The following is a 17,760-nucleotide window of genomic DNA, read 5'->3' as shown; positions in this document are numbered from 1 at the left end:
TGTATTACTCTCGCCAATCACTGGCTTGCAGTGTTCATTACTCCCGCCTGTCACTGGCTTGCAGTGTTTATTACTCCCGCCTATCACTGGCTTGCAGTGTTTATAACTCTCGCCAATCACTGGCTTGCAGTGTTTATTACTCTCGCCAATCACTGGCTTGCAGCATTTATTACTCTCGCCAATCACTGGCTTGCAGTGTTCATTACTCCCGCCTGTCACTGGCTTGCAGTGTTTATTACTCCCACCTATCGCTGGCTTGCAGCGTTTATTACTCCCGCCTGTCACTGGCTTGCAGTGTTTATTACTCTCGCCAATCACTGGCTTGCAGTGTTCATTACTCCCGCCTGTCACTGGCTTGCAGCGTTTATTACTCCCGCCTATCACTGGCTTGCAGTGTTTATTACTCCCACCTATCACTGGCTTGCAGCATTTATTACTTCCGCCTATCACTGGCTCGCAGTGTTTATTACTCCCACCCCAGTCACCATCTTACAGGGTTTATTACTCCTGCCAATCACCATCTTGCAGCATTTATTACTCTCACCAATCACTGGCTTGCAGTGATTATTACTCCCGCCTGTCACTGGCTTGCAGCGTTTATTACTCCCGCCTATCGCTGGCCTGCAGCGTTTATTACTCCCGCCTATCGCTGGCCTGCAGCATTTATTACTCCCACCTATCGCTGGCTTGCAGCGTTTATTACTCCCACCTATCGCTGGCTTGCAGCGTTTATTACTCCCGCCTATCGCTGGCTTGCAGCGTTTATTACTCCCGCCTATCGCTGGCTTGCAGCGTTTATTACTCCCGCCTATCGCTGGCTTGCAGCGTTTATTACTCCCGCCTATCGCTGGCTTGCAGCGTTTATTACTCCCGCCTATCGCTGGCTTGCAGCGTTTATTACTCCCGCCTATCGCTGGCTTGCAGCGTTTATTACTCCCACCTATCACTGGCTTGCAGCGTTTATTACTCCCGCCTATCGCTGGCTTGCTGCGTTTATTACTCCCGCCTATCGCTGGCTTGCAGCATTTATTACTTCCGCCTATCACCAACTTGTTTGTAACTTCTACTGATCACTAAGGATGAGCTCTGGCGTGTTCGCATGCTACACGTGCAGAGCCCGCCAGGAAGTGTGCACGGCGCTGCGCTAATCACAGCCAGGGAGACATTGTCCCGATGCTCGGCTGCAGAAATCGGGACAATGTCTCCCTGGCTGCGATTAGCGCAGCGCCGTGCTCACTTCCTGGCGCGCTCTGCACGTGTAGCATGCGAACACGCCAGAGCTCATCCTTACTTGTTTATAAAGGGCCCCATTCTGATTGTTCACCAAATAGGAAATATTTCTATTATGGGTATAAACATCTGTACTGGATGAGAGATCACAGAGGGCCACTATCCATACCCCACACATCACACAACTTACCCACAGAGGTGTCACCACAGGGAGACATGTGTCCTCCAACATCTGTCCAGTCCTGTCCTTCAGCCTGACACCTGCACAGATCACACTGATTAGTAATACATTGATCAATGCACTCACACCCCTCCTTCTTTATTGGACTGAGCTCGTGTTTATTATTGTGAAGATCCGGGGATTTGTACACAATGACATGCATGTAATGTGAGGCTGCACTTAGAGTCTGCAAGGTGTGTGCAACAGGTTCTGGGCCATGTCTCCTCACACTTAGCAATATGTCCGTGTACACCGAACTACAACTACACTACAAATGTCCTCCCATTGTACCCTGTCAGACCCCTGTACCTCCTCTACTCAGATCTTCAACAAGACGTGGCTCACCGCGCACAGCATGCTGGGAGGGTTCTGTGCTTCAAACGGAAACGTCCTCCTCCCGCCGCCATCTTGGTGGTGGCATGTGATAAATCTCATTCCAAGTTATTACACTGACTGGCTGTTCTGCGTGCAGTTCGTCAGTAATGTTTTGCCTTACCCGAAGAGAAATGTCCAATGCAAAAGTCTAATATTACCTGTCAGCTATTAAGAGTGGAACAAGGTTGTCAAATGCCCCATGTTTCTAAGGGTGGGATCCTGAGGTACACCACTTTATGGCTTCCAACAGTCCTTAATTTGAAGGGACTGTCTCTATTTTGGAACCAAGTCCCTCATATTTCATTATATGTCCCCCTAAGAGCCGGTTCAAACGGGCGACTCGTCAGACGACTCAGCTGCCTGACAAGTCGCACTTCGCTCTGTTCAATGGAACCGTTCTAATAGGAGTCGCTCCGACTTAGAAAAAGGTTCTTGAACGACTTTGGGGGCGACTTGAATTGACTTCAATACAGAAGTCATTTTGCAAGTCGCCTCGAGAAGTCGTCTTGAGATCGCCTTGCCGAGTCGCCCCCAAAGTTGTGCCGCCCCTGTGAACCGGGTCTTACAGTACTGATGTAGAGATTTATATAAGAAAATAAACACTTTAAACAAAACTTGCTTATTTTGCGCTAAACTTTTTATCCATCTTTTAGCTTATTGCACTGGTTTAAGTACAACTTGGACCCCTTTCACACTGAGGCAGTTTTCAGGCGTTTTAGCACTAGAAATAGCGGCTGTTAAGCGCCAGAAAACTGCCTCCCATGCTGCCGGAATGTTAAAGCTTGAGTGCTTTTACACCCGGGCGGTGCGCTTGCGGGATGTTGGAAAAGGTCCTGCAAAAAGCCGCTTTGGGGCGGTTTGCCAATGAATGGTCAGTGCCTGAAAAGTGCTTTGGAAGCACCGCAACACATGCATTTTTAACTCTTTCTTTGGGGTTAAAAGCAACCCGCTAGCTGCTGAAAAGCACAGTTTGACACAAATGACGGCGGGCGGAATACCCCATTGTTCTGACAAGACATCATATGACGTCCTGTCATTTAAAGCCGATAGGGGGCGCGCACCCGTCGCGTTACTGGGAACACAATGCGCGTGCCCGGCGGCTGCGATGGCCGCCGGGCACCCGCGATTGCCCAGTAACTGAGCAGGACCGTGGATCTCTGTGTGTAAACACAGAGATCCACGTCCTGTCAGGAAGAGGAGACCGATGCTGTGTCCCTTGTACATAGGGACACAGATCGGTCACCTCCCCCAGTCACCCCCCTCCCCCTACAGTTAGAACACTCACTAGGCTACACATTTAACCCCTTCCCCGCCCCCTAGTGGTTAATCCCTTCCCTGCCAGTCACATTTATACAGTAATCAATGCATATTTATAGCACTGTTCACTGTATAAATGTGAATGGTCCCAAAAATGTGTCAAAAGTGTCCGCTATAATGTCGCAGTTCCAAAAAAAAACGCAGACCGCCGCCATTCCTAGTAAAAAAAAAAAAAAAAAAACATAATTATGTCCCCTATTTTGTAGGCAACATAATATTTGCGCAAACCAGTCACTATACGGTTATTGCGATTTTTTTTTTTTACCAAAAATATGTAGAAGAATACGTATCAGCCTAAACTGAGATACATTTTTTTTTTTTTTTTAATGGGATATTTATTATAGCAAGAAGTAAAAAAGTGTTTTTTTTCAAAATTTACGCTCTTTTTTTGTGTATAGCCCAAAAAATAAAAACCGTCAGGTGATCAAATGCCACCAAAAGAAAGCTCTATTTGTGGGAAAAAAAGGACTTCAATTTTGTTTGGGAGCCACGTCGCACGACTGCGCAATTGTCAGTTAAAGCGACGCAGTGCCGGAAGCTAAAATTCCATCTGGGCAGGAAGGGGGGTGTATGTGCACAGTAGGCAAGTGGTTAAACAGCGGTAAAGCGCTGCTAAACCAAGCCGTTTTTTACAGAAAACGCACAGGCGGCTCCAGTGTGAAAGGGCTCTAAGGCTGGGTTTACACTGCAGTACGCTCTGGCGCACAGCAGGGGTCCGGTGCGTCCCCATTCACCGTTTCAGGTCCGATTTCAGTCTGAATTTTATGGCTGAATTCGGACTCCACTCCGGAGATGTACAAACCAGCTCCATAGAGAGCTGGTCACAATCTCCTGCTATGCAAATTGGAATGCGGGAAAACCCACATCCAATTCCCAATAGTGTGAACCCAGCCTCAGGGCGTACGGGCATACCTAACCCCCGCACCATATTGCTGGTCAAAGACCAGAGCACTTTTTGCGATTCGGCACTGCGTCGCTTTAACTGACAATTGCTTAGTTGTGCGACGTGGCTCCCAAACAAAATTGGCGTCCTTTTTTTTCCACAAATAGAGCTTTCTTTTGGTGGTATTTGATCACCTATGCGGTTTTTAGTTTTTGCGCTATAAACAAAAATAGAGCGACAATTTTGAAAAAAAATATTTTTTACTTTTTGCTATAATAAATATCCCCCAAAAATATATAAAAAAAAAACGATTTTTTTCCTCAGTTTAGATCGATACGTATTCTTCTACCTATTTTTGGTAAAACAAAATCGCAATAAGCGTTTATCGATTGGTTTGCGCAAAATTTATAGCATTTACAAAATATGGGGTCGTTTTATGGCATTTTTATTAATATTTTTTTTTTACTAGTAATGTCGGCAATCAGCGTTTTTTTTTCGGTATTGCGACATTATGGTGGACACATTTTTGGGACCATTGGCATTTTTATAGCGATCAGTGCTATAAAAATGCATTGGATTACTATAAAAATGCCACTGGCAGGGAAGGGGTTAACACTAGGGGGCGGGGAAGGGGTTAAGTATGTTCCCTGGGTGTGTTCTAACTGTAGGGGGGGTGGCCTCACTAGGGGAAATGACCGATCGCTGTTCATACATTGTATGAACAGACGGTCAGGCATTTCTCCCCTGACAGGACCGGGAGCTGTGTGTTTACACACACAGCTTCTGGTCCTCGCTCTGTAACAAGCTTTTGGGGGTGCCCGGCGGTGATCGCGCCAGACAGGCACGCGCACGGGAGTAAGGGACGAGCGGGGGCGTGCGCGCCCCTAGTGGCTGCTGCGAGAGCCGACGTAGAGCTACGGGCTCTCGCGCAGGGGAGCCGACCTGCCGCCGCTGGTCGGCAAGTAGTTAAAGCGGAGCTCCACCCAAAAGCGGAAGCTCTGCTTGCCTGCCTCCCCCTCCCTCCGCTGCCACATTTGGCACCTTTCGGGGGGGGGGGGATCAGGTACCTGTTTTTTCACGGCAAACTAACCTGGAAGCTCTGCCCCACTCCTTCCCTAGCTGCCAGACCATTCACACAGCATACAAGAGCCAGCATACTCTAGGAGGCAGGAAACAAAAGACTCCATTTTAATTCCTGAAGAGATCTCAGTTACTATGAGGCAGTGAGAGGGATCAGACCTGAAGGAGAGATGCTGTCTCTCAGATGATCAGCCGGCACAATTCAGGCCTCCACCGCCAGTCGGGACATTCAGCCTGAGAGAGGGGGAATCCAGGTGCATATCGAGGCGCACCTGCACCGACGGTGAAGCGTTCTAGTGAATGAATGAATGACTTGTATAGCGATACACATGCAAACTAAATCACCTCTAGGGCTTTTTGCAGCCAGTGTCTTCCTGGCTGGTGCGGTCATTTACTCCGTAGGATCTCGACATGCTTGGGACACACAGTCGTATATACATATATACTGTGCCAATTTGGACACATTTCGTGGTCGGGATTTGAACCAGCGACCCTTTTTGCTGCTAGGTGACTCGGTTTGTGAGTGTTGAGCACGATTGAGGCCAAAGCAGTGTGCAGTACTGCTTTTGGCCTGAGGTGGGGGTTGCCGATCGCAGTGATCGGCGCCATTCGGAAATGCACGGAAAGGCCCGAGGACAGCGTGGCTGACCTCGGCAAATCTTGGGTAGAAAGTCTTACCGAGGTTTGCCGAGGTCAGCCTAAGTGTCCTCTGGCCTTTTCCGAAGCTCTTCGGCACCGCCCTGCCTCTGGCCGCATGCGGTATTGCATCCCAATGAAGTCAATGCGGAACTAATTATTTTAGTTTCCATTGACTTCAATGGGGAAACTCGCTTTGATACGCGAGTACTTTGGATTACAAGCATATTCCTGGAACGGATTATGCTCGTAATCCGAGTTTCCACTGTAATTCATTACCACATTGACTTCTATGGAATGCAATACCGCATGTGGCCTGAGGTGGGGGATGCCGGAGAGACTCGGAAATACTCACACTGAACAAATTGTAGCCTTTATTGAAAAAAGGACAGCACTACAAGTCACAGCAACATAAAATAAAATCCAACTGCTGACGCGTTTCGCACTACCACTAGTGCTTAGTCATAGCAGGTCATTTGGCCTGAGATACGGGGACGCAGGAGCCGAGAAAAGCTGAACATTGACCTCCAGTACCTCATTTGGCCTGAGGTACGGGGGCGCAGGAGCCGAGAAAAGCTGAACATTGACCTCCAGTACCTCATTTGGCCTGAGGTACGGGGGCGCAGGAAACGAGCAGAAGTGTCCTTGGGCCTTTTCGGACATTTTTGGCGCTCTCTGGCACCCCCCCACCTCTGGTTGCATTCGGTATTGCATCCCATTGAAGTCAAAGCGGAACAAATTATTTTAGTTTCCATTGACTTCAATGGGAAAAATCGCTTTGATATGCAAGTACTTTGGATTACGAGCATACTCCTGGAACGGATTATGCTCGTAATCCGAGGTTCAACTGTATATGGTTTTGGCTGACACTTGTGGAAACATAGGAAGTGTAGGCAGTAGTACCAATACTTACAATTGCATGTACAGTTCTTAAAGGGGTTGTAAAGGTTTCGTTTTTATTTTCTAAATAGGTTACTTTAACCACTTAAGGATCGCCTCCTGCACATATATGTCGGAAGAATGGTACCTGTACCTGTACGTCCTCTTAAAGTGCCCAGCCGTTGGTCACGGGCGCGCGCCCGCAACCCAGGCCGAAGCTTTGTGACTGCAGAACCCGATCGCCGCTGGAGTCCCACGATCTGTCCCCGGAGCTAAAGAATGAGGAGAGCTGTGTGTAAACACAGCTTCCCCGTTCTTCACTGTGGCGCTGTCATTGATCGTGTCATTGATCATGTGTTCACTGATATAGGGAAACACGATCAATGACGTCACACGTCCAGCCCCGCCCCCCTACAGTTAGAAACACATATGAGGTCACACTTAACCCCTTCAGCGCCCCCTAGTGGTTAACTCCCAAACTGCAATTGTAATTTTCACAGTAAACGATGCATTTTTATAGCATTTTTTGCTGTGAAAATGACAATTGTCCCAAAAATGTGTCAAAAGTGTCCGATGTGTCCGCCATAACGTCACGGTCAAAATTAGTAGTAAAAAAAAAAAATTATTAATAAAAATGCAATAAAACTATCCCCTAGTTTGTAAACACTATAAATTTTGCGCAAACCATTCGATAAACGGTTATTGCGATTTTTTTTATCCAAAAATATGTAGAAGAATACGTATCGGCCTAAACTGAGGAAAAAAAACGTTGTTTTATATATTTTTGGGTGATATTTATTATAGCAAAAAGGAAAACAGATTGCATTTTTTTCAAAATCCTCGCTCTATTTTTGTTTATAGCACAAAAAATAAAAACCGCAGAGGTGATCAAATACCATCAAAAGAAAGCTCTATTTGTGGGAAAAAAAGGACTTCAATTTTGTTTGGGAGCCACGTCGCACGACTGCGCAATTGTCAGTTAAAGCGACGCAGTGCCGGAAGCTAAAATTTCATCTGGACAGGAAGGGGGGTGTATGTGCACAGTAGGCAAGTGGTTAAACAGCGGTAAAGCGCTGCTAAACCAAGCCGTTTTTTACAGAAAACGCACAGGCGGCTCCAGTGTGAAAGGGCTCTAAGGCTGGGTTTACACTGCAGTACGCTCTGGCGCACAGCAGGGGTCCGGTGCGTCCCCATTCACCGTTTCAGGTCCGATTTCAGTCTGAATTTTATGGCTGAATTCGGACTCCACTCCGGAGATGTACAAAAGGATGCCAATTTTGTTTGGGAGCCACGTCGCACGACCGCGCAATTGTCAGTTTAATCGACGCAGTGCCGAATCGCAAAAACTGGCCGGGTCCTTTACCTGCATTTTGGTCTGGGTCTTAAGCGGTTAAACTAGTGCATTGTTGGTTCACTTACCTTTTCCTTCAATTTCCCTTCTAAATGTTGTTTTTCTTTGTCTGAATTTCTCACTTCCTGTTCCTCCTCAGTAAGCTGTTCTAGATGACTTTCCACCGCTCAGATGATGGGGGCAAGCTTACTGAGGAGAAACAGGAAGTGAGAAATTCAGACAAAGAAAAAAAATAATTTAGAAGGGAAATGGAAGGAAAAGGTAAGTGAACCAACAATGCACTAGCTTAAAGGAACCAATTTAGAAAATAAAAGACGAACCTTTACAACCCCTTTAAACATTGTGGTGAGTATTTTTCACAACTGTTTGCTGTATAATTTATTAGTCTAGCTGTGGTAGTACTTTCCCTTATATTGTAGTGATTGCGCTTAGGTTTTATTGATCATTTCTCTGTCACACTCCTATGTTTAGCCCCACTTCAAATCCATGAAAATAGAATTCAGAGTTCCAGTTCAGGTACCAATGATTAGAACCTTCTTAGGGAGCATGCAGGTGGAAATGGTCTTATTCAACATCTTGGGGCACATCCTCAAAGAAATTACGCCGGCGTATCTGTTGATACGCCGCATAATTTCAAATTTTGCGCGTCGTATCTTTGTTTTGGTATCCACGAAACAAGATACGACGGCATCTGTGTTAGATCCGACAGGCGTACGCCTTAGTACGGCGTCGGATCTAAGATGCAATTTTCCGGCGGCCGCTGGGTGGCGTTCACGTCGTAATCCGCGTTGAGTATGCAAATTAGCTTTTTCCGACGATCCATGAACGTACGAGCAGCCTTCGCATTCTTTTACGTCGTTACCGTTTGGCTTTTTCCGGCGTATAGTTAAAGCTGCTATCTGGTGGTGTACTCAATGTTAAGTATGGCCGTCGTTTTACGTCGTTTGCGTAAGTGGTACGTGAATGGGGCTGGACGCCATTTACGTTCACGACGAAAACAAGGACGTCCTTGCGACGTCATTTGGAGCAATGCACCCTGGGAGATTTGACGGACGGGGCATGCGCAGTTCGTTCAGCGCGGGGATGCGCTTCATTTAAATGAAACACGCCCCCTACTCGCCACATTTGAATTCCGCGCCCTTACGCCACGAGAAATACAATATGCCGCCGTAACTTACGGCGCAAATTCTTTCAGGGTTCAAACATTTGCAAAGTAAGTTACAGCGGCGTAGCGTATCTCACATACGCTACGCCCATGCAAATGTATGAGGATCTGCCCCCTTGAGTCTGGTGTTCTCTTTGCCAATGATAAATGTTATGTCATCATGCCAAGATCAATAGAGTTACTCAGAGGTATCCAGAAAGCAAGCTGTGGGTGCCTAGGAGTCTGGCAAGGGATTTAAAAAATAAGTTTGATGCTAAAAGAATTTGCCAAAAAAAAAAAGTAATTGTGGGGTGTTCAGGTAACTCTTGCAATGGTTGAAGTCAAAGTGCATGTACCTAAAATCAGAAAGAGATGTACCAATTCAACCCGCATGAGAGGTGTGTAAGACCTCTTTCACACTGGGTTGCTTCGCAGGCGCCATAACCAGGGCTTTTTTTCTCAGACAATAGGTGCAGGAACCCCCCCTTTCCAAGTAACCCCTTTTTCTCTGCCCCCTACCCACCTCCCAATACCGTCCCTTTTAGACAATAGAGGACCAAGTATCATTTTGTGGTGCTAAGTAATTTGTGTGGAATTTGTTAATGATACCAAGAAAAGCAGTAAAATAGATCCCCTGCAGCCAGCAACAATAGATCCCCCTAACAACAATGGACCACCCACAACAAAATTTCCCCACCAGCAACAATAGACTCCCAGCAGCATCAACAGATCTCTGCACAGCCAGCATTAATAGACACTCTGGCTGCCATCAACAATAGACCCCTCCTCCCAACAGTAGATCTCTTTCAGCAACAACTGACCCTAGACACTACTGACCCCCCCCCCAGCAACAATAGACTTCCCCAGCAACAATAGACCCCCGTTGCAAAAATAGATCCTCAGCAGTGAGCATCAATACCCTGCAGCACACCCCAGCACCCCCTGCCATTACATACAGTCAGTCCAGGAGGTGCGGGAACTGCGCTGAAAAAAAGCCCTGGCCATAACGCTAAAAATAGCGCCTGCAAAGCGACCTGCTGTCTCTCCAATGTGAAAGCCCCGAAGGCTTCGACACTGGAGCAGTGCGCTAGCAGGAAGGTAAAAAAAGGTCCTGCTAGCAGCATCTTTGGAGCGGTGTGTATACCGCTCCTGCCCATTGAAATCAATGGGCACCGCGGCTGTACCGCCGGAAAAGCGCCTCTTAATCCTTTTCTTGATCGCTAGCGGGGGGTAAAACCGCCCCGCTAGCGGCCAAATAGCGCCACGAAATTGATGGTAAAGTGCCTCTAAAAAATAGCGGCCCTTTTCCCGCTGACGCCACCCCCGCCCCAGTGTGAAAGGGGCTTTAACCGCTTAAGCCCAGGAGCGCAAGAAACACTACCAAGAGAATAACACCAACATTACCTCATTGCAGCAGAGCCAGTTTGAAACGGGGAATAATGGCTCCCTGCAGCCAACAAAATCCAGGGAGCTCCTGGCGCTTGACCTACTCACACAGCAAGCAATGCTCTGCAGCAACTTTTACCAGAACAGAGTCTTTTAAGTGCCCCATGTGGAACCCAGTGCCCAAAGGTTGCTTCCAAGCTATCCCTGCAATATTCACTCCAGCTTCCCTTGGATGCAGTCTGAAATCAAGACAGAGGATGCCTGTACCAGATAGCTGCTGATTAGATAGGGAGCTTCTAGCAGTGTACTTTAACCACTTCACCCCCGGAAGATCTGGCTGCTCAATGACCATGACATTTTTTTCGATACGGCACTGCGTCGCTTTAACTGACAATTTCGCGTCGTACCCAAACAAAATTGACATCCTTTCTTTCCCACAAATAGAGCTTTCTTTTGGTAGTATTTGATCACCTCTGCATTTTTTTTTTTACTATAATAAATAGCCCCAATTTTTAAAAAAAAAGCTAATTTTATCCTCAGTTTAGGCCAATATGTATTCTTCTACATGTTTTTGGTAATAAAAATCGCAATAAGTGTATATTGATTGGGCAGGAAGGGGATATATGTGCCCAGTAAGCAAGTGGTTAAGCCCACAACACTAAAATTTGTCTGTATATTGCAGTAAGGCATGCTTGTTATGTTCACCATGGAACCTAAAGGGTTAATCCTCTGCATTGTGTATGAAGGCTGTTTGATCCTAACTTCTCTGTCCTCCCCTTTTTCCACTGTCCCCAATCCCTCTCCTGATAGCACAGAGCCCTTGTAGTTCCTCTGCACATGCTCAGTTTGGTATGTATTGCTAGAGAGTTTTTTTTTCTTGGGAGGTTGCATGTGATCAACACAGGGCCAATTAGCATTGTTCAGAGGGTCAGGGGTCATACAGCCTCATAGGACAGTCAGATTATAATTAAAACTACTCCTACGAGCTTTAACTACTTGCCGCCGTTGTTTTACGGCGGCAGGTTGGCTCCCCTGTGCGAGAGCCCGTAGCTCTACGTCGGCTCTCTTGCAGGATACCAGGGGCGCGCCCCCCCGCTCCCCCCCGAATCCCGTGCGCGTGCCCGGTGGGCACCCGCGATTGCTCCTTACAGAGCGGGGACCGGGAGCTGTGTGTGTCCTGTCAGGGGGAGAAATGCTGATCCTCTGTTCATACAATGTATGAACAGAAGATCAGTGATTTCCCCTAGTAAGGCCCCCCCCCCCCCCTCCCACAGTTAGAACACACCCAGGGAACATACGCCCCCTAGTGTTAACCCCTTCACTGCCAGTGGCATTTTTATAGTAATCCAATTCATTTTTATAGCACTGATCGCTATAAAAATGCCAATGGTCCCAAAAATGTGTCAAAAGTGTCCGAAGTATCCGCCATAATGTCGCAGTACCGGAAAAAAATCGCTGATCGCCGCCATTACTAGTAAAAAAATATATTAATAAAAATGCCATAAAAATACCCCCTATTTTGTAAACGCTATAACTTTTGCGCAAACCAATCAATAAACGCTTATTGCGATTTTTTTTACAAAAAATATGTAGAAGAATACGTACTGTATCGGCCTAAACTGAGGAAAATTTTTTTTTTTATATATATTTTTGGGGGATATTTATTATAGCAAAAAGTAAAAAATATTCATTTTTTTCAAAATTGTCACTCTATTTTTGTTTATAGCGCAAAAAATAAAAACCGCAGAGGTGATCAAATACCACCAAAAGAAAGGGGAAAAAAAGGACGTCAATTTTGTTTGGGAGCCACGTCGCACGACCGCGCAATTGTCTGTTAAAGCGACGCAGTGCCGAATCGCAAAACCTGGCCTGGGCTTTTAGCTGCATTTTGGTCCGGGGCATAAGTGGTTAAATTATACCAGGTGGATGTGTATTCATTTATCCGAAATTTGGAGGAATTGAACCAAAAATGCGTTTTTCAATACAAAAATGACTTGAAGCACACTAGCCCTAGTCAAAGCCCAAATTTGATTTACATTTACATTTTATATTAGGATTTTGGAACAGGCAGTTCATGCAAGAATATCCACAAACACCACCAAGAAGTAATTTCTGCTACTATTATGCTAAATACTGTTGATGAAGAAAGGTATTTAGCAGTTTATATTTATTAAAATAATTGCATTTCTATGTTCTGTGTACTGTGGGAGACCAGATATAGTGAATGCAGGCTCCTGGGTTTAGTAACACTTTAACAGAGGTTCTAAGTTACAAAATACAAACACACGGAAATACACCAGCAGCTTGTTATTTATCAGTAATATTACATATTATTTTGGATGTCAGCCTCATGTACCTCATCTCTATTACATTCATATGCCCCTTCCCAATCATCATTTACAAAGGGCAAGAGTTGTACCGTATCACAGAGATATATATATATATATATTCTTCTTGTCTCTAACGATCCCTATACTGTAAACTGTTTTTAGATACGATAGTGAGACATTACATATTTTATTTGTACCTAGACAAAAATACCTCTGGTAACAAGAAACAAGAAAATTCATTGTGCTTTTGAGCAGAGCACCGTACACACTGTTGGAATGAAGAGCTGCACTCCATGTTTTGAGTGGATGGTGGCGAGCAGCACTCTTGATTGGAAAAGCATTCTAATCATTAAGGCAAAAATAGATTTACTGATTTAAACCCTACAGGGCCATCGACAATAGTATATGCAGCCTCCGCCTGTACCTATGCAGTACCTATTGAAAAGGTAAACCTTTAAAATGAACCTGGGAGGAAGAGGGTGCCTAGCAGGCAAGAACTGAAACCCAGAAGCCCTTGCTGCTCTTGTACTAAAGAGCTACTGCAGGGGGTCATCCACAGCAGCCCTGCTGAAGACAGCCGATGGATGTGTGGGGGGCGATCATCTGGGTTACACAAGCCCCTCCCCATTCCAGGGCAGACCTTGGTCCATTACACAGCTGATTAATGAGAGGTCTTTTCCCAATGTTAGTGGGTGTGCATGTCCTCCATGTAAGATCTCCAGATCAGCCATAGTGGTAGACAAAATCGTAACTGCTGGGCTCTTTGGGGATGGGAGGAGGCACCTCGGGGATTGGAATGTTTTCCAGGTCCAGCAGACGTAACTTCATCTCCATGCTGAGCAGAGTGTCCATGTCACTGCGGGTTAGCTCGCTGCTCATTTCCCTCCCCAACAAAGCATTCACACCATCAATCCAGATGCAGTACTGCAGCAAAGAAAAGACAGAAATACTCAAGTTATTGTGACTCTGGGAAATGTACTGTTCACATTACATGCATAGTTACATAGTAGGTGAGGTTGAAAAAAAATGGATTTTTGTACTCACCGTAAAATCAATTTCTCTGAGTTCATGGACGGACACAGCATCCGTTGACAGTAGGGTTATGCACCTTCCTTCCAGGAGAGTTCTCTCCTGGAAGGAAGGTGCATAACCCTACTGTCAAAGGATGCTGTGTCCATCCATGAACAGAAGAGAAAATAGGATTTTTGTACTCACCGTAAAATCCATTTCTCGGAGTTCATGGACGGACAAAGCATCCGTTGACAGTAGGGTTATGCACCTTCCTTCCAGGAGAGTTCTCTCCTGGAAGGAAGGTGCATAATCCTACTGTCAAAGGATGCTGTGTCCGTCCATGAACGGAAGAGAAAAAAGGGATTTTTAATACAGCTTACCTGTAAAATCCTTTTCTTGGAGTACATCACGGGACACAGAGCAGCATATTCATTACTATGTGGGTTATATGGAGTACCTTCAGGTGTTGACACTGGCAATCTCAAACAGGAAATGCCCCTCCCTATATAACCCCCTCCCATAGGAGGAGTACCTCAGTTTTGTAGCAAGCAGTATGCCTCCCAAAATGGTCCCCAAAAAGAGGGGTGGGAGCTCTGTGTCCCGTGATGTACTCCAAGAAAAGGATTTTACAGGTAAGCTGTATTAAAAATCCCTTTTTCTTTATCGTACATCACGGGACACAGAGCAGCATATTCATTACTATGTGGGATGTCCCAAAGCAATGCTCACAATGAGGGGAGGGAGAACATCTCCAAGACAAAAGGATTTAATTTAGAGAAATACTCAAATCATAATAAATCCAACTTAGTTGAGAAAAATAATCTTAAATTTTAAATTTAACTCAAAAAAGAGGAGCCCCCGGAATCCGAGGGTCTCAAACTGCAGCCTGCAGCACTGCCTGCCCAAAGGCTGTATCAGTATTCCTTCTTACGTCCAACTGGTAGAATTTTGTAAACGTGTGGACAGAAGACCAGGTTGCCGCCTTGCAAACTTGAGCCATAGAGATCTGGTGATGTGCTGCCCAGGAGGCGCCCATGGCCCTAGTAGAATGAGCCTTTAATGATACTGGAGGAGGCAACCCTTTCAAGCCGTAGGCCTGAGTGATTAATTGCTTAATCCACCTAGAAATGGTGGACTTTGCAGCTGCCTGCCCCTTCTTGGGCCCATCCGGTAATATGAACAGCACATCTGTTTTCCGGATCTTCTTTGTAGCTTTAAGATAGGCCTTCATGGCCCTGACGATATCCAAGGTATGCAGCAACCCTTCCTTTCTGGAAGTAGGTTTAGGGAAGAAGGATGGTAATACCAAATCCTGGTTCAAATGAAAACTGGATATAACCTTCGGTAGGAAGGAAGGATGAGGGCGGAGAACGACCCTGTCCTTGTGAAAAATAAGATATGGTTCCTTACAGGATAAGGCCGCCAGTTCCGATACTCTTCTTGCGGAAACTATGGCGACCAAAAATACTAACTTCCTTGTCAGTAAAACCAAAGGAATTTCAGCCAACGGCTCAAACGGTTGTTTCTGTAAACTTGACAGAACAAGGTTTAAATCCCACGGGCAAAGCGGGGATTTAACTGGAGGTTTAATACGTAAGACCCCTTGAAGGAAGGTCTTAACCAGCGAGTGGGTGGCCAGCGGCCGCTGAAACCACACGGACAGAGCAGAAATCTGTCCTTTGATTGTGCTTAATGCCAATCCTTTATCCACTCCTAGCTGGAGAAAACTTAAAACTCTATCAATGGTGAATTTGCGAGAAAGCCATCGCTTGGACTCACACCAGCCTACATAGGCCTTCCAGACCCTGTAATAAATCACCCTAGAGACCGGTTTCCTGGCTCTGATTAGGGTAGAGATTACTTTCTGAGACAGACCTCTACCCCTGAGAATCAGGGATTCAGCTTCCAGGCCGTCAAATTTAGATGCCGTAAGGCAGGGTGGAGGATCGGACCTTGCGATAGCAGGTCTGGCCGTAGAGGAAGAGTCCAAGGGTCTCCCACTACCATCCTTAAGATTAGTGAGTACCATGCCCTTCTGGGCCATGCTGGAGCTACCAGGATGACTGGTATGTTCTCCACCCGGATCCTGCGCAGCAGGCGGGGTAGTAACTGGAGCGGGGGAAACGCATAAAGAAGTTTGAACTGATGCCAAGGGCAAACCAGAGCATCGGTTCCGCAGGCCATCGGATCCCTTGAGCGGGACATGAACCTGTCTAGCTTCTTGTTGAGTCTCGATGCCATGATATCCACGTCCGGCACTCCCCATTTTTGGCAGAGTGCTTGAAAGGTTTGTGGATGCAGAGACCATTCCCCCGGCAATAGAGTCTGGCGGCTTAAGAAGTCCGCCTGAAAGTTGTCCACTCCGGGAATGAATATTGCCGATATGCAGGGCACATGAGCCTCTGCCCCTAGGAGAATCAAGCTCACTTCTCTCTGAGCGGCCTGACTCCTGGTTCCCCCTTGGTGATCTATGTATGCCACTGCCGTGGCATTGTCTGATTGAACTCTCACCGGGAACCCCTGCAATTTCGACGTCCAAGCCCTGAGGGCTAGTCGAACCGCTCTGAGCTCCAAGATGTTGATGGGTAAAAGCTTCTCTGGCCTTGCCCAAATACCTTGGCGAGTGGAACCATCCACAATCGCTCCCCAGCCCGTCAGGCTGGCGTCTGTGGTCACTATCTTCCAAGCCACTGGGTTGAAAGACTTTCCCTTCAGTAGATTCTGAGGGTCTAACCACCAACACAGACTTTGCCGGACTCTTGATGAGAGTGGCAACGGGATATCCAAGGCCTGTGGCCTTCTGCTCCATGCTGACAGGATGGCTGCCTGCAGGATGCGAGTGTGGCTCTGAGCGTATGGCACCGCCTCGAATGTAGCCCCCATCTTGCCTAGTAGTCTCATACATAGGCGAATAGTCGGTTCTTTCTTGCTTAGAACCAGTAGGATTAATTCCTTGATGGCTTTGACCTTCCTCAGAGGTAGGAACACCCTTTGTTGTTCTGTGTCTAATCTCATGCCGAGATATTCCAACTGCCTTGTGGGCTGGAATGCTGACTTTTCTCGATTTAGGACCCAGCCGAACCTCTCGAGGTATTGGACCGTGAGGGCCACTGCTCGCTCCAAGCCGGGAGACGAGTGGTCTATGACTAGGAGGTCGTCCAGGTATGCTAGGATCGTGACCCCTTGGATCCTTAGCTTGGCTAGGATTGGAGCTAGAACCTTCGTGAACACCCGGGGGGCCGTAGCCTCCATTAGGTTGGAGTAGAAACCCAGCCCCTGTTCCAGGACTGGTACCTCTACTATTACTCCCTGGGAAAGTAGATGATCTAGAGTCGATCTTAATGCGGCTCCTTTCTCCAGATCGTTTGGAATCCTCGACTCCTGGAAATGAGGAGGAGGAAACCTTAGGAACTCTAGCTTGTAGCCTGTGGCCACGGAAGACCGTACCCACTCGTCGGGAATGCTGGCTTCCCAAATCTCCGAAAAGAGTCGCAGCCTTCCCCCCACCTTCGTGGGTGGGGGCGCCCCTTCATGAGGTAGACTTGGGGGCTGGTTTTGCTGGCTTGCGAAACCACTGCCTCTTGCCTCTAACAGCCTGTCCTTCTGATCTGCTGTTGAAGCCGAAGTTTGCTCTTGCAGGAGGCCGTCGATACTGCTTGGCATTAGAGGGCCCCTGCCCAGGGGAGGACTGTCGTTTAAACGCAGGCCCCTGAACCTTCCTCTTAGTTGGCAAGAGTGTACTCTTGCCGCTTGAAATGGTCTGAATGTATTTATCTAGGTCCTCTCCGAAGAGCCGTCCTCCATGGAAGGGGAACCCTACCAGGAGCTTCTTGCATGGGGGCTCAGCCTCCCAGCTTTTCAACCATAAGAGTCTTCTCATATGGATAAGGGATAACGATAAACGTGACGCTTGCTGGA

At 46.9% G+C, this 17,760-nt stretch overlaps 2 protein-coding genes across 5 annotated transcripts in view; both read right to left on the bottom strand.

The window, feature by feature from the left end:
• Window positions 1–1,860, bottom strand: part of SLC35C2 (solute carrier family 35 member C2) — a 47,057-nt gene extending 45,197 nt beyond the window's left edge. The window contains exons 1-2 of one of the 3 annotated variants that reach the window (XM_040330271.1): window positions 1,760–1,860; window positions 1,421–1,491 (exon numbers count right to left, since the gene is read on the bottom strand). The gene's annotated coding sequence lies outside the window, so the exon portion shown is untranslated. The remainder of the gene's footprint in view (window positions 1–1,420; window positions 1,492–1,759) is intronic. The other 2 variants (XM_040330268.1, XM_040330269.1) reach the window with 2 other exon arrangements.
• Window positions 1,861–12,793: 10,933 nt separating this feature from the next.
• ELMO2 (engulfment and cell motility 2) overlaps window positions 12,794–17,760 on the bottom strand; it is a 127,801-nt gene continuing 122,834 nt past the window's right edge. For both annotated transcript variants that reach the window (XM_040330266.1, XM_040330267.1), the window contains one exon: window positions 12,794–13,755. In XM_040330266.1, coding sequence (XP_040186200.1) covers window positions 13,555–13,755 — 201 coding nt within the window. In that variant the 3' untranslated portion in view covers window positions 12,794–13,554. The remainder of the gene's footprint in view (window positions 13,756–17,760) is intronic.

The sequence above is a fragment of the Rana temporaria genome, chromosome 12 (genome assembly GCF_905171775.1).
Source record: "Rana temporaria chromosome 12, aRanTem1.1, whole genome shotgun sequence".
NCBI classification, from domain to species: domain Eukaryota; kingdom Metazoa; phylum Chordata; class Amphibia; order Anura; family Ranidae; genus Rana; species Rana temporaria.
The sequence above is the reverse complement of the archived record's forward strand: the minus strand, read 5'-3'. Positions and strand labels throughout refer to the sequence as shown.